General features: G+C 44.7%; 1 protein-coding gene across 1 annotated transcript in view; it reads left to right on the top strand.

Moving 5' to 3' along the window:
* The first annotated feature begins 536 nt into the window (after window positions 1-536).
* The window catches only part of VWA8 (von Willebrand factor A domain containing 8), a 443,862-nt gene continuing 421,621 nt past the window's right edge, over window positions 537-22,777 (top strand). The window contains 2 exon segments of the mRNA XM_040425409.1: window positions 537-636; window positions 1,108-1,263. Of these exon segments, the coding sequence (XP_040281343.1) occupies window positions 1,119-1,263 (145 nt within the window). The 5' untranslated portion in view covers window positions 537-636; window positions 1,108-1,118.

Below are 22,777 nucleotides of genomic sequence, written 5' to 3'. Positions count from 1 at the left end.
GAATAATTAATACCGGATCAGTTTTTCCGAATAACACCGGAGAGACGGATCCGGCATTTCAATGCATTTATCAGACAGATCTGCATCCGGATCCGTCTGCGTCCGGATTGTCGGATCCGGCAGGCAGTTCCATCGCCGCAAGTGTGAAAGTACTCTAACGCTATCGGGTAACGCACGCTATCAGGTGCACGGCATTCAGAAGGTAGACAGGCTGATTTACCTGCCTTGGGCACCATGTTTGCCCTATCCCTGCTTACACCCTATGCTTGTCTTAGCATTACTCGCACAAGTCTACAATGCCATGACTGGACCTGTGCCCTAGACGCAAGCATTACCCAGCGCCTCAGTGACTGGCACACGGCGCCGCCTCTTCCCGCCCTCAAATCCTCCGGTACAGAGTCGGGAACCCAGACCTGTGCAGGCAGTCATGTGACATCTGACGTCATCGAGGTGCCGGGTCACATGACTGTTGTGACAAGTCCTCAGCTGTTTCTCAGTGTTGCTCCACATGACTGGGGGAAGGGTTTCCGGGCGGACTTTGTGCTCCTGAAATCTTCTTCCCCCGCAGCGCATGAGCCGGTGACACAAGAACCTGGGTCGTGGAGGACACGGAGAGTGACAGAGTGAGGAGCAGAGGTTGGGCTGGGGTGATAGCACTAGTCACATGTCAGCCCCCCATATCCCGTGTCATGTGTCACTCCATGTGGGACGAGAGGCGTCTAGCTGCCATGTCACATATCTGTGAAGTCCTGAGTGAACAACACTAATAGAACTAGGAGGCTACATACAGGAACGTGGCCTTCTGTGCAGACCCCCTGCTGCTGTCACCCAGAGGAGCAGCGCTGAGTTTGTCATTTGCCACTAGGACCTCACGCAGATGCTGCTGCATTTCTTACTCATTTTAAGAGTGTCAAGGTTAATCAGTTGTCAAGGTCCTTACTGCACGCACCATTGGAATGAATCTAGAAAACTGTCGGAACAGGATTAATAAACCTGCCCCAAAGTTGCGTCGATTGTCATTGCATATGATGGGGCGGAGGTTGTAATTCTGAATGAGATGTGTTCCTAATCGCCGTCGTTATCTCATACGTCTCTCTTTGTCTCCAGCTCTATGCCTCATGCAGTCCTTACTTCGCCTGCCAGCCACAGGGACTCTCCCGGCTTCTTCACTACGAAGGGTCCGATGTCTCTTCAATCAGTTGCTGAACTATCGGGGTATTACCCCACAGCCAGTGCTGCTCAGGAGCCACAGCACATCCTCAGGTACAGAAAAACTCACTACGACTGAAGACTGGCAAATGTTTTATCAAAAGTGATCATTGGCTGCACAAGCCATTTTCTGTTGCCCCAATCTCAGATTTAGGAACACAACGTACTCTGTAAAGAATTTCATGTTGTCCTGGATTTAGAAGATACATTTTAAAATAAATTAAAGGGGTTATCCAAGACCTGTAGTGTAACACACGTTATATGCCCGGGCCCCTCACACAGGAGGTACTTTCTTTGCTTCCCGACACCCACGTCCCTCCGGATTGCGGCACAACCACTGCTGCATCTCCCTGTCGCGTGGATGAAAACATCTGACGATGGGGTTGATGGGTCAGGTTCTAGCCAATAGCAGGTCACGACGGGGACAAGCCTCCCTAGCATCACCTGCGATGCTAGGGAGGCTCGTCGTTCCCGTCGCAGCCTGCTATTGGCTGTTCCGCGTAACCCCCCCCCCCCCCCCCTTCCTTCCTTCCCGGTCGCCGGATGTTTCCATTCACACAACAGGGAGATGAAGCAACGTCTGTGCCGGCATCAGAAGCGAGTAAGTACAATCTGTGTGAGGGGCCCGGGCATATGGGGGGGGGGGCATTATAGGTCTTGGATAACCCCTTTAAGGTTATTCTGGTGAGGCACAGTAGAAAAAGGCTGAAAAAAAACAACAACTCAAAACTACTTTAGGGCTTATTCACACGACTGTATGAATAAGTCTGCATCCGTTCTGCAATTTTGCAGAATGGGTGCGGACCCATTAATTTCAATGGGGCCGCAAAAGATGCGGACAGCACACAGTGAGCTCTCCACATCCGTAGTTCCGTTCTGCGGCCCCCCTAAAATTAGAGCAGTCTTGTCCGCAATTGTACAGGAATGGACAAGAATAGGCATTTTCTATGATAGGAAATTGCGGAATGCACATGGTCCGGTATCCGTGTTTTGCGGATCCAAAAAACACTACGGAAGTGTGAATTTAGCCTTAAAGGTAGTAGCTGTAGTGACCTGGATACTAGTGGCATCAAATCTTAAAGGGCTTTCCAGGCTAACTATATTGATGACCTATCCTCAGCTCAGTGAGCCACAGTGGTGGTTCTGGGTGTTGTACTTCCACCAATCTGATATTGATGACCTATCCTAGCTATAAATTATCAATACCGTTATTCCAAAAAAAAACCTTTAACATCATCTTTAGATCACTGTTATAAGTGAGGGATTTATATACAGAGAAATTTGTTATTTGGACAATTTTTTACCTTGTCAGAATTTTTATTCATGTCTTATGAACATTTTAGGTTTATAGGAATGGATTTTCATTTAAAAATTTTAGCTCTCTGCCATTTTAGTAGGTTTTTTTCTGTCGCTGTTACTACCCACTTCCTCCCCTTCTGCCCTATAAAAAGGTTCTCAGAGGCTACTTTTGGATAGCATAACTCTTGGTGCGAGATCTTTGACCACTAGATATGCCTCTACTACGCACTCAGAGACATTTTGCCCAGTTGACAGACTTTGCGAGGGAGCACATCATTGGACTGAGAGAAGCCGGATGGTTCTTATGGCGAATTTCCCACCATCTAGACCATTCTGACATAGCTGTTAGGAGGTGTTGGAAGTGATGGTTATGTGAGGGCATGCACAGGCAAACAAGTTCTGGACAGTCCAGACAGACCACCGGTAGAAAGGATTGAGGGATCCGCCGACAAGCGTGAGCAGCTCCCACAGTTTTGTTGACCACCGTTCAGACATATGTGGCACCATCTTTATACACCCCTGCCTTTGCCCGGTCCATTTCCAGGCACTTATCAGAAGGAAATTTGGTGTCACAGCGCTCACTCCGAGTCCTTCCGTTGACAGCCAGCCACCATTGCCTTTAGTTGCAGTAGTGTCATGAACAAGACTGCTATGGTCTGGAACCACATTGTCTTTATTGACAAATCCAGGTTTTGTTTGGGATCCCTTGCTAGTCAGGTCCGTATATGGAAACCTGGTGGAGAGCACTTCAATCCTGTCTTTGCCATGGAGCTACACAGTGACCAGACTGCTGGTGTGATGTTCTGGGGAGTCATCACATATGACAGTTGGTCACCCCTAGTTGTGATACTAGGTACATTAACAGCTCAGCAATACGTACAGAACATCCTGCTGCCACATGTGCAGGGCTTCCAACTTCCGTTGTTCAGCAGGATAATGCTCACCCGCACACAGCACTGGTTTTCCCAGGAATGTTGGCCAGATTGCAAGACTTCCTTGGCCTGCCTGGTTGCCAATTGAGCATTTATGGGACCAGGTGGGACGCCAGCTTCAGCAATCTATGAGTGTGGAAGATTTACAGGTATGGCTGCAACATTTGTGGTCAATGTGCCTCAGGATACCATATGGAAACTGTATGCCTTCATTCCCAACTGTATTTAATCTTGTATCCAGGCTTGAGTCACCCCAACAGGTACTAGATCTTCTTTTCTCCAATAATCTTATCCTTTCTCTCTAAAATTGTAATCACATCATAGATCATCATTACATTCACACATAGACAGTTTAATTTGTTTCCAACAACTCCTTCTTTGTGTGTTATTTTTTTATGTCAATGAGTATGTAATTATATATATTTATAAAATGTCCACTTCTGAGGGGGAAAAGTGCATCTTATAAAACGAAAAATACAGAACCCTATAGTAGAGGGACACTTCCAGCAGGACAGTGCACCATACTGCAAGGATAGTATAATTATGAATTGGTTCCAGAAATATGATAACACGTTTTTCCTGCTACCCTGGCCTTCACAGTACACAGATTGTAATCGTATAGGGTAGGGTTGCATCGGGTATTGAAATATTGATACTTTTTTGATACTTCGATGTCCTGTTTGGTTCGAAACTGACATTGTCAGCGTTTTGATAATAAACAGTTTTGTGCAGCTTAGTAACTGTTCTGGCACGCACACAATATGGCGCACGCCATGTTCTCATCTGGCCACACACGAAGGAGGAAGGAGAGCGTCCCTCCTTTTCTACTGCAAAGTGGCCAACCACTGCCACCAATGAAAATGCAGAGTGGGCTGAGGGAGGAAAATGGTGCGATGTGCGAGTGGAGGGTTCTGCTTCACGTGCAAAGTGACCAGCAAGCAGCATAGAGGAACATCACGGTTAATGTAACTCTCATAAACCCCAATGTTGCCATTATGTGTAATAAATGATAAGGGTCACATATTATTAGGATCCATTCACACGTCCGCAAAATGTGCGGAACGGGTGTGGATCCATTCATTTCCAATGTGGAGGGAAAAGATGCGGACAGCACACTTTGCTGTCCGCATCCGCAAAAAAATAGAATATGTCCTATTCTTGTCCGCAATTGTGGACAAGATTAGGCATTTTCTATTATAGTGCCGGCGATGTGCGGTCCGCAAATTGCGGAATGCACATTGCCGGTGTCCGTGTTTTGCGGGTCCGCAATTTGCTGATCCACAAAACACTTACGGGCGTGTGAATGGACCCTAAATGTGAGAGACATGGTGTTATTACTTTTGTAAAAAAATAAAAGTCACAGAAAATAATGCATTAACATAATGGATGCAAACATTATACACTACTCACAAAAAGTTAGGGCTATTTGGCTTGTGGGTGAAATTTCAGGATGAACCTAAAATGCACTCTAACCTTAGACAGTTAACAGTTAAACTTAATGTGCCCTTGTCTAAACTTTTGAATGCACATGTCCAACAGTCTTTCAGTATATTTTGTACAACTTGCTATTCTCTAACAAGGAGCTTAATGGCAAAATTAACAACAGGTGTTTTATCCATCAATCTCCCAATAAATTTCCTGGTTCAATTAGAATTGGTATTTAAGCAGTCCTCCTCATCATGCTGTTCACATTTTGACATCATGAGACCAAGATGACACCTAAAAATTGATCAACTGTACCTCGCCATTGAGAGGCTTCAAGCAGGATGTTCTCAGACAGAAGTGGCCACTGAGCTTAGGGTGTCACAGAGTGTTATCAGCAGGTTGCAACAGAGATACAGAGAGACTGGAAGAGTCACAGAACGACATAGAAGTGCACATCCTTTGGCCACATCCCACACTGATGACCACATCATTGTGAACGATGCGGACCCTGCAGAACCGGATGATGAATGCCACACAACTCCAGGCGCATATAAGGGAGGTGAGAGGCACCCAAGTGTCAAGTTAGACCATTCGAAACAGTTTATATCAGGTGGTATGCTTGGTAGATGACCTGCAAGGGTACCTGACCAAAGGAATCATTGTCTTGCATAGGCTAGGGAGCATCTACGCTGGACGAGGGACCAGTGGCCCTCAGTGCTGTTTACTGATGAAAGTCGATTCACGCTGAGCAAAAATGATGGCTGCCAACGAGGTTGGAGACGTAAAGGAGAATGCTATGCATCAGCCACTGATGTCACCAGACAAGCCTTTGGTGGTGGTGGTGTTACAGTGTGGGCAGGTGTGTCTGGTCAATACAGAACTGCCCTACACTTTGTGAATGGTACAGTGACAAGCCCATATTACTTGAATAACATCATTAATCCAGTCATTGTGCCTCTGCATGAACAGCACAGGCCTAATTGCATCTTTATGGACGAGAATGTGTCAGCTCATCGAGATCGAATCATTAGGGAACGGCTGCTGGAGACTGGGGGTACCTCAAATAGAGTTGCCTGCACTTTCTCCAGACCTGAATCCCATTGAAACCCTATGGGATCAGCTGAGTCGCCATGTAGAGGCTCATAAATCTGTACCCCAGAACCTCAATGAGCTGAGGGCCTCCCTTCAAGAAGAGTGGGATGCCATGCCTCGGCAGGCAATAAGTTGACTTTTGAAGAGCATGAGATGTTTGTCATGTTGCAATTAATGTTCAAGACCACATGACAAGTTATTGAGACATTGACATTTTTGTGGGGGTTTACCCACCATTGTTGGCTTTTGTTTCAATAAATTGTTTGAGATGAGGAAATCACCATTGCTGCTTAAATACTATACTTTCATATAACTGTAGTGTGAACTTTTTATGTTTTCGATAAATTTCACCCGAAAGCCAAATATCCCTAACTTTTTGTGAGTAGTGTATATGGATTAAGCCCTCATTCTGGTCTGATAAAATTCGAGACTCTCAGCCAATACATTTTGACCAACACGCATCTGTGCCCGCCTACCAGTGCCAAGGTGGTCTCAGGCAGGTCCTACTCTAAACCTATCTATGCCATTGGACATCTACATTCAGGAGAGCAGACCCAGAACATATAGTGTGCTGCTTCTTGTTACCTCTGTGTGTAATCAAGCAACCCATTAAAGAAAACACGCACAACGATATGTACCATCTAATCAAGGTCTCTTGTGGGATAGGCTATGTCACCTTGCCACTCTGTGGCCTCCTCATGCTGCTGCTGCTACCACCACAACAGTTCACCTTGCCATTCTGTGGCCTCCTGATGCTGCTTCCACCTCCATACTATGTCACCTTGCCACTCTGTGGCCTCCTGATGCTGACGCCACCTCCACACTATGTCACCTTGCCACTCTGTGGCCTCCTCATGCTGCTGCCACCTCCACACTCTGTCATTGGGCCACTCCGTGGTCTCCTCATGCTGCTTTCACCTCACCACTATGTCATAGGGCCACTCTGTGAACTTTTTATGCTTTTTCCACCCTCCCCACTTCATGACTGGGCCACTATTTAGCCTTTCTAGCTTGGCTGACATCATCATTTATTTGACTCTTCTTCTGATCTGTCAGAAGGAAGGAAAAATAAGACGCACAATGGATCCTCTGTATCAGCTTTAAGGCCTGTATGGTCCCATCAGAATTGGCTTATGATTTGGTAGCCAAAAGAAGGAGTGGGTTAAAAACACAGAAGACAAGCAAATATTCCATTCACGTGTCATCTCTGTTTTACATCCACTTTTTTTGGGCATAAGCAATACTGATGGATTACTGACCAAATGCTGACTGAGTGAAGGCTGATGCGCCACAGACAGGATCCATTTTTTGGGAGTTGTTGTTCTGACGGATCAGAGGAAGGGCGAAACAATCAGTGACGTCAACACAAACTTACTGCTGACACCCTCTACACTCTATATAGTAATAAAACTTCGTGGCACTCTGCCGTCTGCTTGCTGCTGGAAGTCGGGTTCCCACCCCATCTTAAAATAATGATAAATACTCCAGCGTTTATGATGCAAAAGAATAGGTATTTATTGGATAGTGCGGCTGTATGATACATGTGACGTTTCGGCCACACTCTGGCCTTCATCAAACTGGTGCCGCTTGGTAGATGGATGTCCTGGGAAATAGGCGTGCAGGAAAGAGTGCAACAGCACTAAGGGAAAAGGCGCCTTTTCCCTCAGTGCTGTTGCACTCTTTCCTGCACGCCTATTTCCCAGGACATCCATCTACCAAGCGGCACCAGTTTGATGAAGGCCAGAGTGTGGCCGAAACGTCACATGTATCATACAGCCGCACTATCCAATAAATACCTATTCTTTTGCATCATAAATGCTGGAGTATTTATTGTTACTCTCTCCACTTTGTCAGGGGGGCTCTACTTGTATAAGCGTTTAATAGAACAGGTTCTGTTGACATCTATGTGGAATCAGCTGATGACGGTGTAAAAGGAGTGCGCTTCTTCTTGGCACTGTAAGGTTGAGTTCACACTTGAGTTATTTGGTCAGTTTTGGACCCGTGACTGCCCTAATAAGTGAAGTGTGCAGTGATTCTAAGAGCGACGCCTATCATTTGCATGTTATACTGACTCGCAGTAGTATTTCCCTATCAAAGCAGAGTCCCTATGTGTGTTACTGCAAGGCACAGTGTTCTACAGCACTATAAAGGTTCTCTGCCAGGAAATAGACGTTTTTTTATCGAAATTCGCCGCGAATATATTCGGATCGAACAGACTTTTTCCAACAAAATTTGGCGAACCGGTGAATCTAATTTTTTTAAAAATTCGCTCATGTCTAGTCTTGACTTTTGTAGCTGTTTTGTGAGCAAGCTTTTTATGTCCTGTCCAGAGGTCACTGTGCAGGAAGTGGGGAGATGTGAACTGTGACAATCACCTATTGCAAATGGTGGACCCTGGGGTAACTAAATATAAGTGATATGTTTTATTATTACCTTGCCTGTGATGGTCATTTGGGGGATTTTTTTTTAAATAGATTGTGACATGGAAAATTAAAAAAGACAAATCACCAGAAATTCTTAAAACAAAATTTGATTTAAACAATAAATCATTATTTGATTACACTTTCCCTTTAAAGGGACACTGTCACCTGGATTTTACTTACTGAGCTAATAACCTCACCACATCAGTCTCCACGATTTACATTAAAATATACTAGTATTACTGCCCTGTGTCTTTTATTTGGTTTATAAAATTTTACAATTTATTAATATGTAAAGTACCTCAATAAGGAGCCCAGGGGGAAGTCCCTCCGGCAGTTGGAGTCTACCCGCCCCCATTACTTCAGAGCCCAGCACCACCCCACTGCTAATTTATTCACTGCTCAGCACTGACGTAATGTTTGTGCAGCTGGCGCATGCGCAATGAGTTCTGTGTGGTGATGTTATTAGCTCAGTAAGTAAAATCCAGGTGACAGTGTCCCTTTAAGACACAGGAAAAGGAAAAAAATAGACAAAAAGTCCATCTTAGTTGCAAGTAATTACGGTATTTTGTTGAGTGAAAGATAAAGGTGTGTATTACATTTCAAATTGTTGTAGTTTGTACATACCGTACATACCATGCATACGGTGTATAGGCAGATGCACTAAAGCCCCTCAGTCACTGGGGAGAGGGGAATGCTCCCCTTATAAATATTGGCACACAGGTACATCAGGTCTCCAGGAAGGTTTTAGACCAGGTCTCAGCTCTCTAGGATGTACCGTTACTGAGATATTCTCAAAAAAATGCATTAGCCAATTGAAGCTTGGTCACATACCCTTATCAGCCAATAGAAGCTTGCAGGCCGTTAGCCTCCAAATACAGTTTTACTCCAGGTTTCCATAACAACCCAGCCATTTTTCTTCACTGCTGTAGGTGAGCTTTAAAGGAAATCTGTCACCAGGATAATCGCTATTGAAGTAAAGCCATGGCCTAATAGCACTTAGTACCTTATTTCAAGATGTGCCTTTGTTCCAGCAATAGATGTTTTTATCCTCTGAAAATCCAGTTTATTTGATATGCAAATAAGCCAATAAGGTGCCCAGAGGGGTCGTCACTCTTGCAGGAAGAAGCCCAGACATGTCCCCTGCCACAATGTGTCCACCCTGCCTCCATGTCCCGCTAAGCCACGCCCCTGATCCGGTTAGGCCATGCCCCCTCCCACTTCTTAGCCGACAGGGATTGAAAAAATGAAGTTAAAAATCAACTTCTGTCAGCTGCAGGGGTGGGAGGGACGGTGACTTTCTTCCTGCAGCTCACACTCAGACAGCACGGTGCTGCTGTCTTATAGTGAGTTGTTAAAAAGGAAATCCTTGTGTCCGTCCAGGCCCTGCGCCAGATGGAGGAACGGGAGTCTGAAAGCCGGACTGTCCGGCCTAAAATTGGACCTCTGGCCACCCTAGGGGCAGGCTGCTGTGGAGGTCACAGTTAAGGGGATGGTCCGCTATGGAGGTCAGTGTTAAGGTGCAGATTGCTGTAAAGGCCACTGTTAAGGAGGCGGGCCCCTGTGGAGGTCACTGTCAAGGTGGTGGTGTGCTGTGAAACTTATTATTAAAGGGGAAGACTGCTGTAAAGCTCAAAGTTAAGGGGGTCTGCGGAGGTCTAATTTTAAGGGACAGGGCACTGTGGGGTGGCAGTGTTAAGGGGCAGGGTGCTGTAGGTGTCACTGTTATAGTGGATAGTGTTGATATCTTTTAACGACACACACAAACATTAAATGAAAGAGATTAAATATACCCAAGCGAAGCCGGGTCCTTTAGCTAGTACTTTATATAGACAACGGTACTTTTAAAGGGATTGTCCCATTACAACTTATTCCATATTGACGGGATAGAGGAAAAGTATCTGATTTGCGAGGATCTACTTACTGGTACCCCCACCTATCAAGAGAACAGAGGTCTATATTCTCCATTTTGAATGGAGTGGCGGACATGTATGTGCCCTTCTGCTCCATTCAGCTCTATGGGGCTGCGGGAGATAGCCAAGCGCTTGTACACCGGAACTTGTGATTGGCTAAACCCCAGCGTTTGGACCCTTATGCCCTATCTTATAGATTGGGAATAAGTTGTTGTAATGAGACAACCCCTTTAAAAGAACACATATAGGCAGGCAGGAATGTGTGCCGCTTTTCTGCAGTAAATAACTGGAGACCTTGCTAATGCTCTGTGTACCATATTATGTTTGTTTTCAGACTCTGTCACATGTATTTGATCATATTATATCATGTGAGTCTTCCAAAAATTTAAGAATCTTAATAGGGTAAAGGTTTGTCTAAAACCAATTCACGGTTGTTGCAATTAAATAAGTAACGAAGTCATATGCAGTCAATTATTGATGCTCTACCCATGATTGCTGAAAAATCTATTTTGGGTGAGTGCTCACGTGATAAATCTTATCTGTATTTCTGCCTATTGAACATATTCCATTACTCTTGAAAGTTCAGTTTCAAGGACATCTGAGGTCATTTGGCTTTTATGAAGCTAGTCTTCTGTCTTTGCACGTTAGTCTAAAACTTGGTCATGGCAAACACATTCAGTGTTATTTCAGGCAATTTTTCCATTTACTTAAACGCTATGTACACCTTTGGGGCAAATTTTATTTTATTATTGCATTGTACTCATTTTGAGCTAAAATTATTTTATAAATTGGACTTTATTAAAAATATGGAATCCTTTTTTGTGTACAGAGCTGAGATGCTCTAGTAGCACCATTTTCATTTTCTGTCTTTTCCGTCAGACCAGGAGCAGACGGACTCCTTATCTCTGCTCTCTGCCGCAGAACAGAGCTACGGCGTCTTTTGCGGCCCCATTGAAATGAATTTGTGGAATGGATTTGGACTCCTTCATACAGTCGTGTCAATGTAGCCTAAGGGTACATTCATGAAGGGCGGTCAAATTGCATTATTTCCCATTTCACCACCATGACGGCAAGATAGGAGATTGACCCCTGACCTCTATAGGGGCAGAAAAACAGATTAAATTGCCTCATCCCTCACCCACTTAAGTGTTTTCCTGCCACTATAGTGGCCAGGACAGAGAAAGGCCTCTTTGCTGGTTCAGGTGAAGACGGTCCCACAGGATTGCGTTATTGTATGGTCATTTCATTGTCAGGGTTGGCTCATCAGGGGCTGTGATCTCCCTTGGGTCAGAAAATCCCCTGTCATGTCTCCCCTGCTCGCCGGCAGTAACTTACCAAAGCTGACCAGAGGAAGAATGAGGGCCTTGCATCTGTGGATCGGATGCCTGCGTCCTAGCGCTTTTCGAGCGTGCGCACCTTCCTTTCCCCTGTCGTCACTTCTGGTGGCGAGATGACTCAGTGGGCATCCCGGAAGTACGATTCACTGGAGATATCACAAGTATAAAACCGCGGGGGAGCCATGGAGGATCACATCCACAACCATGTCGGCCCCTGAACAGCCTAGAGAGCCTGATGCTCCAGCACTGGTGATCGTAAGTCCCCTATGGTAAACTATACCTTGTGCAGCATTTTTTGTTATCCCTGGGTATTATGGACACAAGGAGTATATATATATACTGTATAAACTTACACTGGGTCCCAAAGAGGGTTTATGCTGATTGTTCCTCTCTTGTCAATAGGTAAGAGGCACAAAAAAAAGCTATAAATGCATTTCATGCTTTAAGAAGTTTCCTGAGCAATATAATAAAAAATAAATAAAAATTTCCAATGAAATAATAGATTCATTACCAGCCACTGCCTTCCTAGCTGATGCTTCAGCGGAGACAGTTTATTTCTCTGCTAAAGAGGCAGCACTCTCAAATACAGCTAGGAGAGCTTTATGGATGAAGTCATGGTCTGGTGACAAGAACTCAAAAATGAAACTCTGTTCCATCGCTTCTTTGGTCCGGTTTTGGACAAAATCCTGGAAAAAGCGACGGATAAAAAGAAAGGTTTCCCGGAAGTAAAAACCTCAGAGGAATTTTTTTTCCTTTCGTCCCTAAGGCAATCGAGATAGGTCCTATAGTGGAAAAGGCAAATCAGGGCGGTGGAGTTACCCAAAGGGCGGTCGGTGTAGAGGGTTCCTCCTTAATCCCCAGCATAAAGCTAGTGATAAGCAATGATGCCAGGATTGGGGGAAGACTGAGGGGGTTCTCCTCCCACTGGAGGGAAGTTGCATCAAATACCTGGGTTTTAGACATAGTGGAGGTACAACAGGTACAAGATAAAATTCTCTTCTCTTCCCCCAGCCAAATATGTTGTCACATCCCCATTGTCAAAAAGCCTGACGGAAAGACTCTGGAAGGGCGTCCTAGAGATTTTAAATTTGGGGGCAATTGCCCAGGTTCCCCCATCTCAAAAAAAGGAAGGGTTCTACTCAACTCTTTTTCTAGTGGCCAAGCCAGACAGGTCGTCCAGAACAATAATAAATCTAAAGGGTCTAAGCAAAAATATCCTATACAGGAAGTTCAAGATGGAGTCTCTAGCTTCCACAATCCCGTTAATAAAACAAAATGCGCTAATGTGCACTATCGATCTCAAGGACGCATATTACCACGTACCGATTCGAGAACAATCTTAGAAATTCTTAAGATTCGCGCTAAGAAAGCGAACAGAGAAAATTTGCCATTTCCAGTTTATGGCCCTCCCATTCGGCATTTCTTCCGCCCCCCAGGGTTTTTACCAAAATAGTTGTGGAAATGGTGGCCTATCTAAGGAACCGGGGTCTAATAATAATACCTTATTTAGATGACTTTTTGATACTGGCAGATACAAAAAAACAGATGGAGAGTGACCTAATGGCCTTCCTAGCCTCAAAAATCTTGTATGGATAGTAAATTTAAAAAAATCATGTCTTCTTCCTCAGACAAGCATAAAATTCTTGGGAATCCTTCTGGACTCAGAAACACAGTCCTCGTTCCTTTAAAAAAAAATGCTGCCTTCCTTCTGTAATAACCCGAAAAATTTAAAGGAGGAGGAATTTCATTCCTTAGATGTCCGACTTGTTGTGCTAAGATATCTTGAGGTGTCTAAGAATTTTAGGAAAGTTGACAACCTGTTAGTCCAGTTTGGAGGGAAAAATAAAGGGAAGGCTGCCTCTAGGTCTTCCATTGCTAGGTGGATAAAGCAAACGATTTTGATTGTTACCAGGTTCAGAATCTTCCATGCCCGACTAAGGTCAAGGCGCATTTCACCAGGGCCTTTCCTATGCAGAAAAAGCAGGTGCATCCTTGGAACAGATATGCAAAGCTGCGACCTGGTCCAATGTGCATACATTTATTAAGCATTATAGACTTGAATTGTCAGGATCTTCCGATCATAGCCCCCCATTAATTAGGTAATCTGGTAGGTCTCCTATCTTGCTGTCATGGTGGTGAAATGGGAAAATATGAATTAGACTTACTGGTAATTCCTTTTCCATGAATCCACCATGACGGCAAGATAGGGGATTGACCCCTGATCTCTATAGGGCAGAAAAACAGAGAAAGATTAAATTTCCCCCGTCCCCCACCCACTTCAGTGTTTAACAGAGTAATATAGTACCCATGCACCTTATTTGTATCTATACACACCCAAAAAAATAATATTTTTTTTTGAGGGACACCACTGACTGAGTGTTGTGCTTAAATTAAGTTAGTATGAATAAATACTAAAAAAATAAAAAGTAAAAAAAAAAGTGTATAGATACAAATAAGGTGCATGGGTACTACGGTATATTAATCTGTTAAACACTGAAGTGGGTGGGGGGCAGGGGCAATTTTATATTTCTCTGTTTTCCTGCCCCTATAGAGGCCAGGTGTCAATCTCCTATCTTGCTGTCCTGGTGGATTCATGGAAAAGGAATTACGGGTAAGTCTATTTCCGATTTTTAATGCAATAATTACTTTAAAATCAAGGCAAAATGCAGAATTTATTTCAAAACTATGACACCATTTAAAGGGATTGTCTTAGTTTTTGATATGGATGGCCTTTTTTCTGTATAGGTCATTAATATCAGATATGCGGGGTCCGATTCCCAGCTCCCCCTCGATCAGGCTTGAAAAGGCTGTGGTGCTCGGTGAGCACTGTGACCTCTTCCTAGGCCAGTATTGTCACTTTCATTGGTTATATGACCAATATGTGATATGTTTATTTATTTATTGTTTATATATTTTATATGTAAAATTGGGAAAGGGGGTGATTTATACTTAATATTTTGGTGTGTTTTTTTAAAACTTTTTTTTTTTTACTTTTTATTTAATAACTATTAGCCCCCTTGAGGGCTAGAACCTGGAATCTTTTCATCCCTTGTCCTATTTGCCCTAATAGATCTCTATTAGGGTAAACAGGACTTCACACTCTCCCTGCTGCCCTGTGCATAGTACACACAGCAGCAGGGAGCTTACCATGGCAGTCACTTCTTCAGCAGCGTCCTGGCTGCCATGGTAGCTGATCGGAGCCCCAGGATTACACTGCTGGGGCTCCGATCAGAAACTGCCACCAATGAGAATGGGAGTGGACCCTGTGGCCACTGCCACCAATGATAATTAACCTTTAATACAGGAGGCGGGTGCCGGTGTAACGTTACATTACCCTACTTCGTGAGATTTCCCTACCTCCTAACTTCCGGTCGCACTGCTAATGACGTCAGGAGGCGTTCCTGAGTTTTGATGACAGAATTGCTCATTTATTCTTAGTTGCCACCGATAAAAAAGCGCCATTTACTCCAAAATGATACCAATGAAAAATACAAGTCGTCCTGCAAAAATTAAGCCCTCACACAACTCCATAGAAAGAAAAATAAAAAAGTGGGTCTTGGGAAGCGGCAATGCAAAAACATTTTTTATTCTTAACAAAAAAAAAGGGGGGGGGTTTATTGCAAAAACTATATGTATTTGGTATTGTTGTAATAATACTGATCTAGAATGAAGGCAGCAGGTCAATTTTACCGCGTAGATAATGCCGTAAAAAAATTAAATAAAACTGTTGCAAAATTGCGTTCTTTTCCAATTTCACCCCATTTGGAATTTTTTTTCCAGCTCCCTACTACATCTTATGCAATATTAAATAGTGCCATTAGAAAATACAACTTGTCCCACACAAAATAAGCCCTCATAAGGCTATGCGAACTGAAACACAAAGTTATGGCTCTGGGAAGTCGGGGAGTGGAAAACAAAAACAGAATTTCGTTCGGTCCTCTAAGGGTTAAAGGTGACCATGCACATTAGATGACCGTGGCCTGGACCTGCCAACCATCTCTTGTCTATGGGTTGTTCCAACTTTACCCTGACGGCAAATGACGAGGGCAAGAAATATCGGGTTCAGCACTGTGAACAATGGAGGTTTTCTCTTGTGTCATAGCTGCGACTATCATAATGTCTATATTAGGGCTGAAATGATTACTCGATTGAATCAAGTAATTCGACACAAAAAAATCCTCGATGCAAATTTTTTGCATCAAGGATTCGTTTGTGTCATGTGACCATGGAGCGGGAGTGAAACGCTTGCTATTACTCACCACTCAGTGGAATCCAAATGCGTAAAAATTTTTAGACATTTATATTCCAGACTTCTTCTCACGCTTTAGGGCCCCTAAAATGCCAGGGCAGTATAAATACCCCACATGTGACCCCATTTCGGAAAGAAGACACCCCAAGGTATTCCGTGAGGGGCATATTGAGTCCATGAAAGATTGAAATTTTTGTCCCAAGTTAGCGGAAAGGGAGACTTTGTGAGAAAAAAAAAAAATAATCAATTTACGCTAACTTGTGCCAAAAAAATAAAACATTCTATGAACTCGCCATGCCCCTCATTGAATACCTTGGGGTGTCTTCTTTCCAAAATGGGGTCACATGTGGGGTATTTATACTGCCCTGGCATTTTAGGGGCCCTAAAGCGTGAGAAGAAGTCTGGGATCCAAATGTCTAAAAATGCCCTCATAAAAGGAATGTGGGCCCCTTTGCGCATCTAGGCTGCAAAAAAGTGTCACACATCTGGTATCGCCGTACTCAGGAGAAGTTGGGCAATGTGTTTTGGGGTGTCATTTTACATATACCCATGCTGGGTGAGATAAATATCTTGGTCAAATGCCAACTTTCTATAATAAATGGGAAAAGTTGTCTTTTGCCGAGATATTTCTCTCACCCAGCATGAGTATATGTAAAAAGACACCCCAAAACACATTGCCCAACTTTTCCTGAGTACGGCGATACCACATGTGTGACACTTTTTTTCAGCCTAGGTGGGCAAAGGGGCCCACATTCCAAAGAGCACCTTTAGGATTTCACAGGTCATTTTTTACACATTTTGATTTCAAACTACTTACCACACATTAGGGCCCCTAGAATGCCAGGGCAGTATAACTACCCAACAAGTGACCCCATTTTGGAAAGAAGACACCCCCAGGTATTTCGTGATGGGCATAGTGAGTTCATGGAAGTTTTTTTATTTTTTGTCACAAGTTAGTGGAATATGAGACTTTGTAAGAAAAAATAAAATAAAAAAAATCATCATTTTCCGCTAACTTGTGACAAAAAATAAAAAATTCTAGGAACTCGCCATGCCCCTCACGGAATACCTTGGGGGTGTCTTCTTTCCAAAATGGGGTCACTTGTGGGGTAGTTTTACTGCCCTGGCATTCTAGGGGCCCTAATGTGTGGTAAGTAGTTTGAAATCAAAATGTGTAAAAAATGACCTGTGAAATCCTAAAGGTGCTCTTTGGAATGTGGGCCCCTTTGCCCACCTAGGCTGCAAAAAAGTGTCTCACATGTGGTATTGCCGTACTCAGGAGAAGTTGGGCAATGTGTTTTGGGGTGTCATTTTACATATACCCATGCTGGGTGAGATAAATATCTTGGTCAAATGCCAACTTTGTATAAAAAAATGGGAAAAGTTGTCTTTTGCCAAGATATTTCTCTCACCCAGCATGGGTATATGTAAAATGACACCCCAAAAAACATTGCCGGTACGGCAATACCACATGTGTGATACTTTTTTGCAGCCTTAGTGGGCAAAGGGGCCCAAATTCCAAAGAGCACCTTTCGGATTTCACAGGTCAAAATCATAATTTTCCGCTAACTTGTGACAAAAAATAAAAAGTTCTATGAACTCACTATGCCCATCAGCGAATACCTTAGGGCTCTTTCACACTTACGTTATTGTCTTCCGGCATAGAGTTCCGTCGTCGGGACTCTATGCCGGAAGAATACTGATCAGGATTATCCTAATGCATTCTGAATGGAGAGTAATCCGTTCAGGATGCATCAGGATGTCTTCAGTTCCGGTACGGAACGTTTTTTGGCCGGAGAAAATACCGCAGCATGCTGCGCTTTTTGCTCCGGCCAAAAATCCTGAAGACTTGCCGCAAGGCCGGATCCGGGATCAATGCCCATTGAAAGGCATTGATCCGGATCCGGCCTTAAGCTAAACGTCGTTTCGGCGCATTGCCGGACCCGACGTTTAGCTTTTTCTGAATAGTTACCATGGCTGCCGGGACGCTAAAGTCCTGACAGCCATGGTAAGTGTAGCGGGGAGCAGGGGAGCAGCATACTTACCGTCCGTGCGGCTCCCCGGGCGGTCCAGAGTGACGTCAGGGCGCCCCAAGCGCATGGATCACGTGATCACATGGATCACGTCATCCATGCGCATGGGGCGCTCTGACGTCATTCTGGAGCGCCCGGGGAGCCGCACGGACTGTAAGTATACCGCTCCCCCGCTCCCCACTACTACTATGGCAACCAGGACTTTAATAGCGTCCTGGGTGCCATAGTAACACTGAAAGCATTTGGAAGACGGTTCCGTCTTCAAATGCTTTCAGTACACTTGCGTTGTTACGGATCCGGCAGGCACCTCCGGCAACGGAAGTGCATGCCGGATCCCAACAACGCAAGTGTGAAAGAGGCCTTAGGGTGTCTACTTTCCGAAATGGGGTCATTTGTGGGGTGTTTGTACTGTCTGGCCATTGTAGAACCTCAGGAAACATGACAGGTGCTCAGAAAGTCAGAGCTGCTTCAAAAAGCGGAAATTCACATTTTTGTACCATAGTTTGTAAACGCTATAACTTTTACCCAAACCATTTTTTTTTTTACCCAAACATTTTTTTTTATCAAAGACATGTAGAACAATAAATTTAGAGAAAAATTTATATATGGATGTCGTTTTTTTTGCTAAATTTTACAACTGAAAATGAAAAATGTCATTTTTTGCAAAAAAAATCGTTAAATTTCGATTAATAACAAAAAAAGTAAAAATGTCAGCAGCAATGAAATACCACCAAATGAAAGCTCTATTAGTGAGAAGAAAAGGAGGTAAAATTCATTTGGGTGGTAAGTTGCATGACCGAGCAATAAACCGCTAAAATTGTGGAGTGCCGATTTGTAAAAAAGGGCCTGGTCACTAGGGGGGTATAAACCTGTGGTCCTTAAGTGGTTAAAGCAGTTTCAGCAAACACCAGGGCTCTGTAAATAATCCCATAGGTTAAACATGTCACTAAAGAAGACCAATGAACAGACGCTCACAGGCTTATTCACAAAAGGGTGAAGAGTTTGGAGATGGGAACAATCTAGGACAACATAACTGAATAGGAAAGTGAGCTGAATTGGAGGATTTTTTTCAAATCCGCTATGTTGTCCTATATTGTTCACTTCTCCTGACTTCTCCAAACTCTTTAACCTTTTGTGAAATAACCCTGTGGGTGTTGTTGTTGTGTGCAACTAATACTACTTATTCTGCTTGTAAGAGTGCGGCGGTCAGAGGTGCGTGTAACGCAGGGTGCGGCGGTCAGGTGTGCATGTAACGCAGAGTGCGGCGGTCAGGGGTGCTTGTAACGCAGGGTGCGCTAGTCAGGGGTGCATGTAATGGAGGGTACGCTGGTCAGGGGTGCATGTAACGCAGGGTGCGCTGGTCAGGGGTGCATCGTAGATAGAAAAGGTTCTTACAGTTCTGATGTTCTCTGTCCTCGTGCCTTCTTCCTCTAGGTGTGGTGGCAGGGGGAGGGGCGCGCAACGATGTTTCCTGATGTTAAATCCCCAAACCGCATTCTTTTCTGCCTCTGCAGGCCCTGCTAGACTGAAATATACAGGCAGCCAATGGCAGTGCTGCCCTCTCCCTCCCAGCCAATAGCAGCTGAGGTGGGCGGGGGAAGATTCACTTGGATCTACCCCCTTTTAATGCCCCCAGTTGAGCTAATGTCCCCATAGTGCCCCCATAATGTGCCAGTATAAAATACCACTATATAGAGCCTACAGTAATACCCCTATAGTGCTCCTCCCCCCTTCTTGCTAGTGCCCCCCATAATGCCCCATATATAGTGCCCCAGTAAATGCCCTCAGTGTCCCCAATAATTTGCAAGTATAAAATACCCCTTCTTAGTGCCCCCCCATAGATGAGCCTATACTACTTCTCTCTCCCCTTCCCCATAGTACCCACCATAATGTGCCCCAGTATAAAATGCCTCTTCTTTGTGGCCTCAGTAGAAGCTCCCATAGTGTCCCCCCCCCCTTTCCCCATATAAAATACCCCTTCTTTGTGGCCTCAGTAGATGCCCCCATAGTGCCACCAATAATGTGTCAGTAAGAAGTGCCCCCATAGATGCCCCTCAATCATGTGCCATTAACAAGTGCCCCCATAAATGCCCTCAATCATGTGCCAGTAGTAGTACCATATAAAAAAAATAAACACTTACCTCTATCAGGCTGGCAGCGATGCAGGCTTTATCCAGCCTGTGTCCAGCGCTGTACGGCTCAGGCGGCGCAATGACGTCATGGCGCCCTCTGCATCGGCCTCTGATAGGCTGCAGGCCTACTTTTTTAATGTAATTATTTAACTATTATTTTTAGTCCTCCTAGGGGACTTGGCCATGTTATTGCTTGCTTATACCATTGACTGCGCCCTCCCTGTGCCCTGCCGCCGCCCCCCACGTCACCAGTGGCCAGCGGGGCTCAAGAGGCAACTGCCTTTGGCCCCCCAGGAGCAACTGGGCCGGAGCCAGCGGCCCCTTTTGCCCCGCGTTAAAGACGGCCCTGGACAGATCGCTGCTGTAGTAGCGGTGGCGCCAGCATTTTAAAGGGGAATCAGCGGGAAGGAATAACCTAGGGTGGGCAATTGCCCCCCTGTAGCAACGCCTATGCATCTATTATGTATATTGCTGTAGTTTATTGGAAGTAAAACATTTATACAAACATCTTGAAAGACTGTTTATCCATATTTATTAGTAAACTATTGCAGTCAATGGTATAAGCAAGCAATAACACGGCCAAGTCCCCTAGGAGGACTAAAAATAATAGTTAAAGAATTACATTAAAAAAGTATTAAGAAATTCTTATCAACCCCCCTCTTCCAAAGTTTACATATAAAAAATAAACCTAAATTGGTATCGCTGCATCTCAAAATGTCCAAAATGTTACAATATAAATGTATTAATCCTCCATGGGGAGTGCTGTATAGGAAAATAAATAGCTGTTTTTTGGTCCCTTAAATATGGTATAAAAAGTGATCAAAAAGTTATAAGTACCAATAAACTATAGTTGACCCTACAAAGCACAAGCTTTCGTACAGCTCTGTAGAAAATATTATGGCTGTCAGAATACGACAATACAAAAAAAGGTTTTTTTTTCCAAAGTTAATTTTTTAAGTAGTAAAACATACCAAAACTTTATAAGGCTAGTTTAACACTAGCGGCAGGCTGTTCCGGCGGGTGAATACTTTAAAAACATAACCCCAAAACAATGGCAGAAATTTGAATACCCTTACGGAGCTAAGCTTCAGTGTAAAGCAGGACAAACAATGTGTCTCTACATCAGTGCATGAAGCTCACGCAGAGACACTTACTGTACCTGAGTGCACAGAGCAGGACATGACGTTACACTGTGTCGGTGACTGAGACGGTGAAGATTCAGGTTCATCTGCATAGCTGAGAGAGTAGAACTCTTCATCAGAACTGGGGGTTCAGCACTAGAAATGAGGGCTTCACTTCACACCAAAAACACATATTAGTGACAGCACAGTCACTTCTCACCTAAAGTCATAGTTTCCGCAAAAGTCATTCTCATTATCTTCTACACTGTTAGGCCTCATGCACACGACCGTTGTGTGCATCCGTGGCCGTTGTGCCGTTTTCCGTTTTTTTTTGCGGACCCATTGACTTTCAATGGGTCCGTGAAAAAATCGGAAAATGCACCGTTTTGCAGCCGCATCCGTGATCCGTGTTTTCTGTCCGTTAAAAAAATATGACCTGTCCTATTTTTTTGACGGACAACGGTTCACGGACCCATTCAAGTCAATGGGTCCGTGAAAGAACACGGATGCACACAAGATTGGCATCCGCGTCCGTGATCCGTGGCCGTAGGCTACTTTCATACAGACGGATCCGAAGATCCGTCTGCATAAAAGCTTTTTCAGAGATGAGTTTTGACTTCGTGAAAACTCATATCCGACAGTATATTCTAACACAGAGGCGTTCCCATAGTGATGGGGACGCTTCTAGTTAGAATATACTGAGAACTGTGTACATGACTGCCCCCTGCTGCCTGGCAGCACCCGATCTCTTACAGGGGGCTGTGATCCGCACAATTAACCCCTCAGGTGCTGCACCTGAGGGGTTAATTGTGCATATCATAGCCCCCTATAAGAGATCAGGGGCTGCCAGGCAGCAGGGGGCAGACCCCCCTCCCTCCCCAGTTTGAATATCATTGGTGGCCAGCGTGTGCCCCCCCTATTGTAATATCATTGGTGGCCAGTGTGCGGCCTCGCCCGCCCCCCCTCCCTCTATTGTAATATCATTGGTGGCCAGTGTGCGGCCCCCCCCCGCGCCCCCCCTATTGTAATATCATTGGTGGCCAGTGTGCGGCCACCCCCCCTCCCTCTATTGTAATATCATTGGTGGCCAGTGTGCGCCCCCCCCACCCCCGGCCCCCCCTCTATTGTATTAATATCATTGGTGGCCAGTGTGCGGCCTCCCCTCTCCCCCCCCCGATCGGTAACCATGGCAACCAGGACGCTACTGCAGGCCTGGTCGCCATCGTTACTTAGCAATATTACAATATTAGAAGCATCATACTTACTTGCTGGCTGCTGCGCTGTCTGTGTCCGGCCGGGAGCTCCTCCTACTGGGAAGTGACAGGTCTGTGCAGCGCATTGCTTAATGATCTGTCACTTACCAGTAGGAGGAGCTCCCGGCCGGACACAGACAGCGCAGCAGCCAGCAGGTAAGTATGATGCGATGGTATATTCTAACATAGAGGCGTTCCCATGGTGATGGGGACGCTTCAAGTTAAAATATACTATCGGATTGGAGAAAACTCTGATCCTATGGTATATTAACTCCTGACTTTACATTGAAAGTCAATGGGGGACGGATCCGTTTGAAATTGCACCATATTGTGTCAACGTCAAACGGATCCGTCCCCATTGA

Source organism: Bufo bufo, chromosome 3 (assembly GCF_905171765.1).
Source record: "Bufo bufo chromosome 3, aBufBuf1.1, whole genome shotgun sequence".
In the NCBI taxonomy this organism is placed as follows: Eukaryota; Metazoa; Chordata; class Amphibia; order Anura; family Bufonidae; genus Bufo; species Bufo bufo.
The sequence above is the reverse complement of the archived record's forward strand: the minus strand, read 5'-3'. Positions and strand labels throughout refer to the sequence as shown.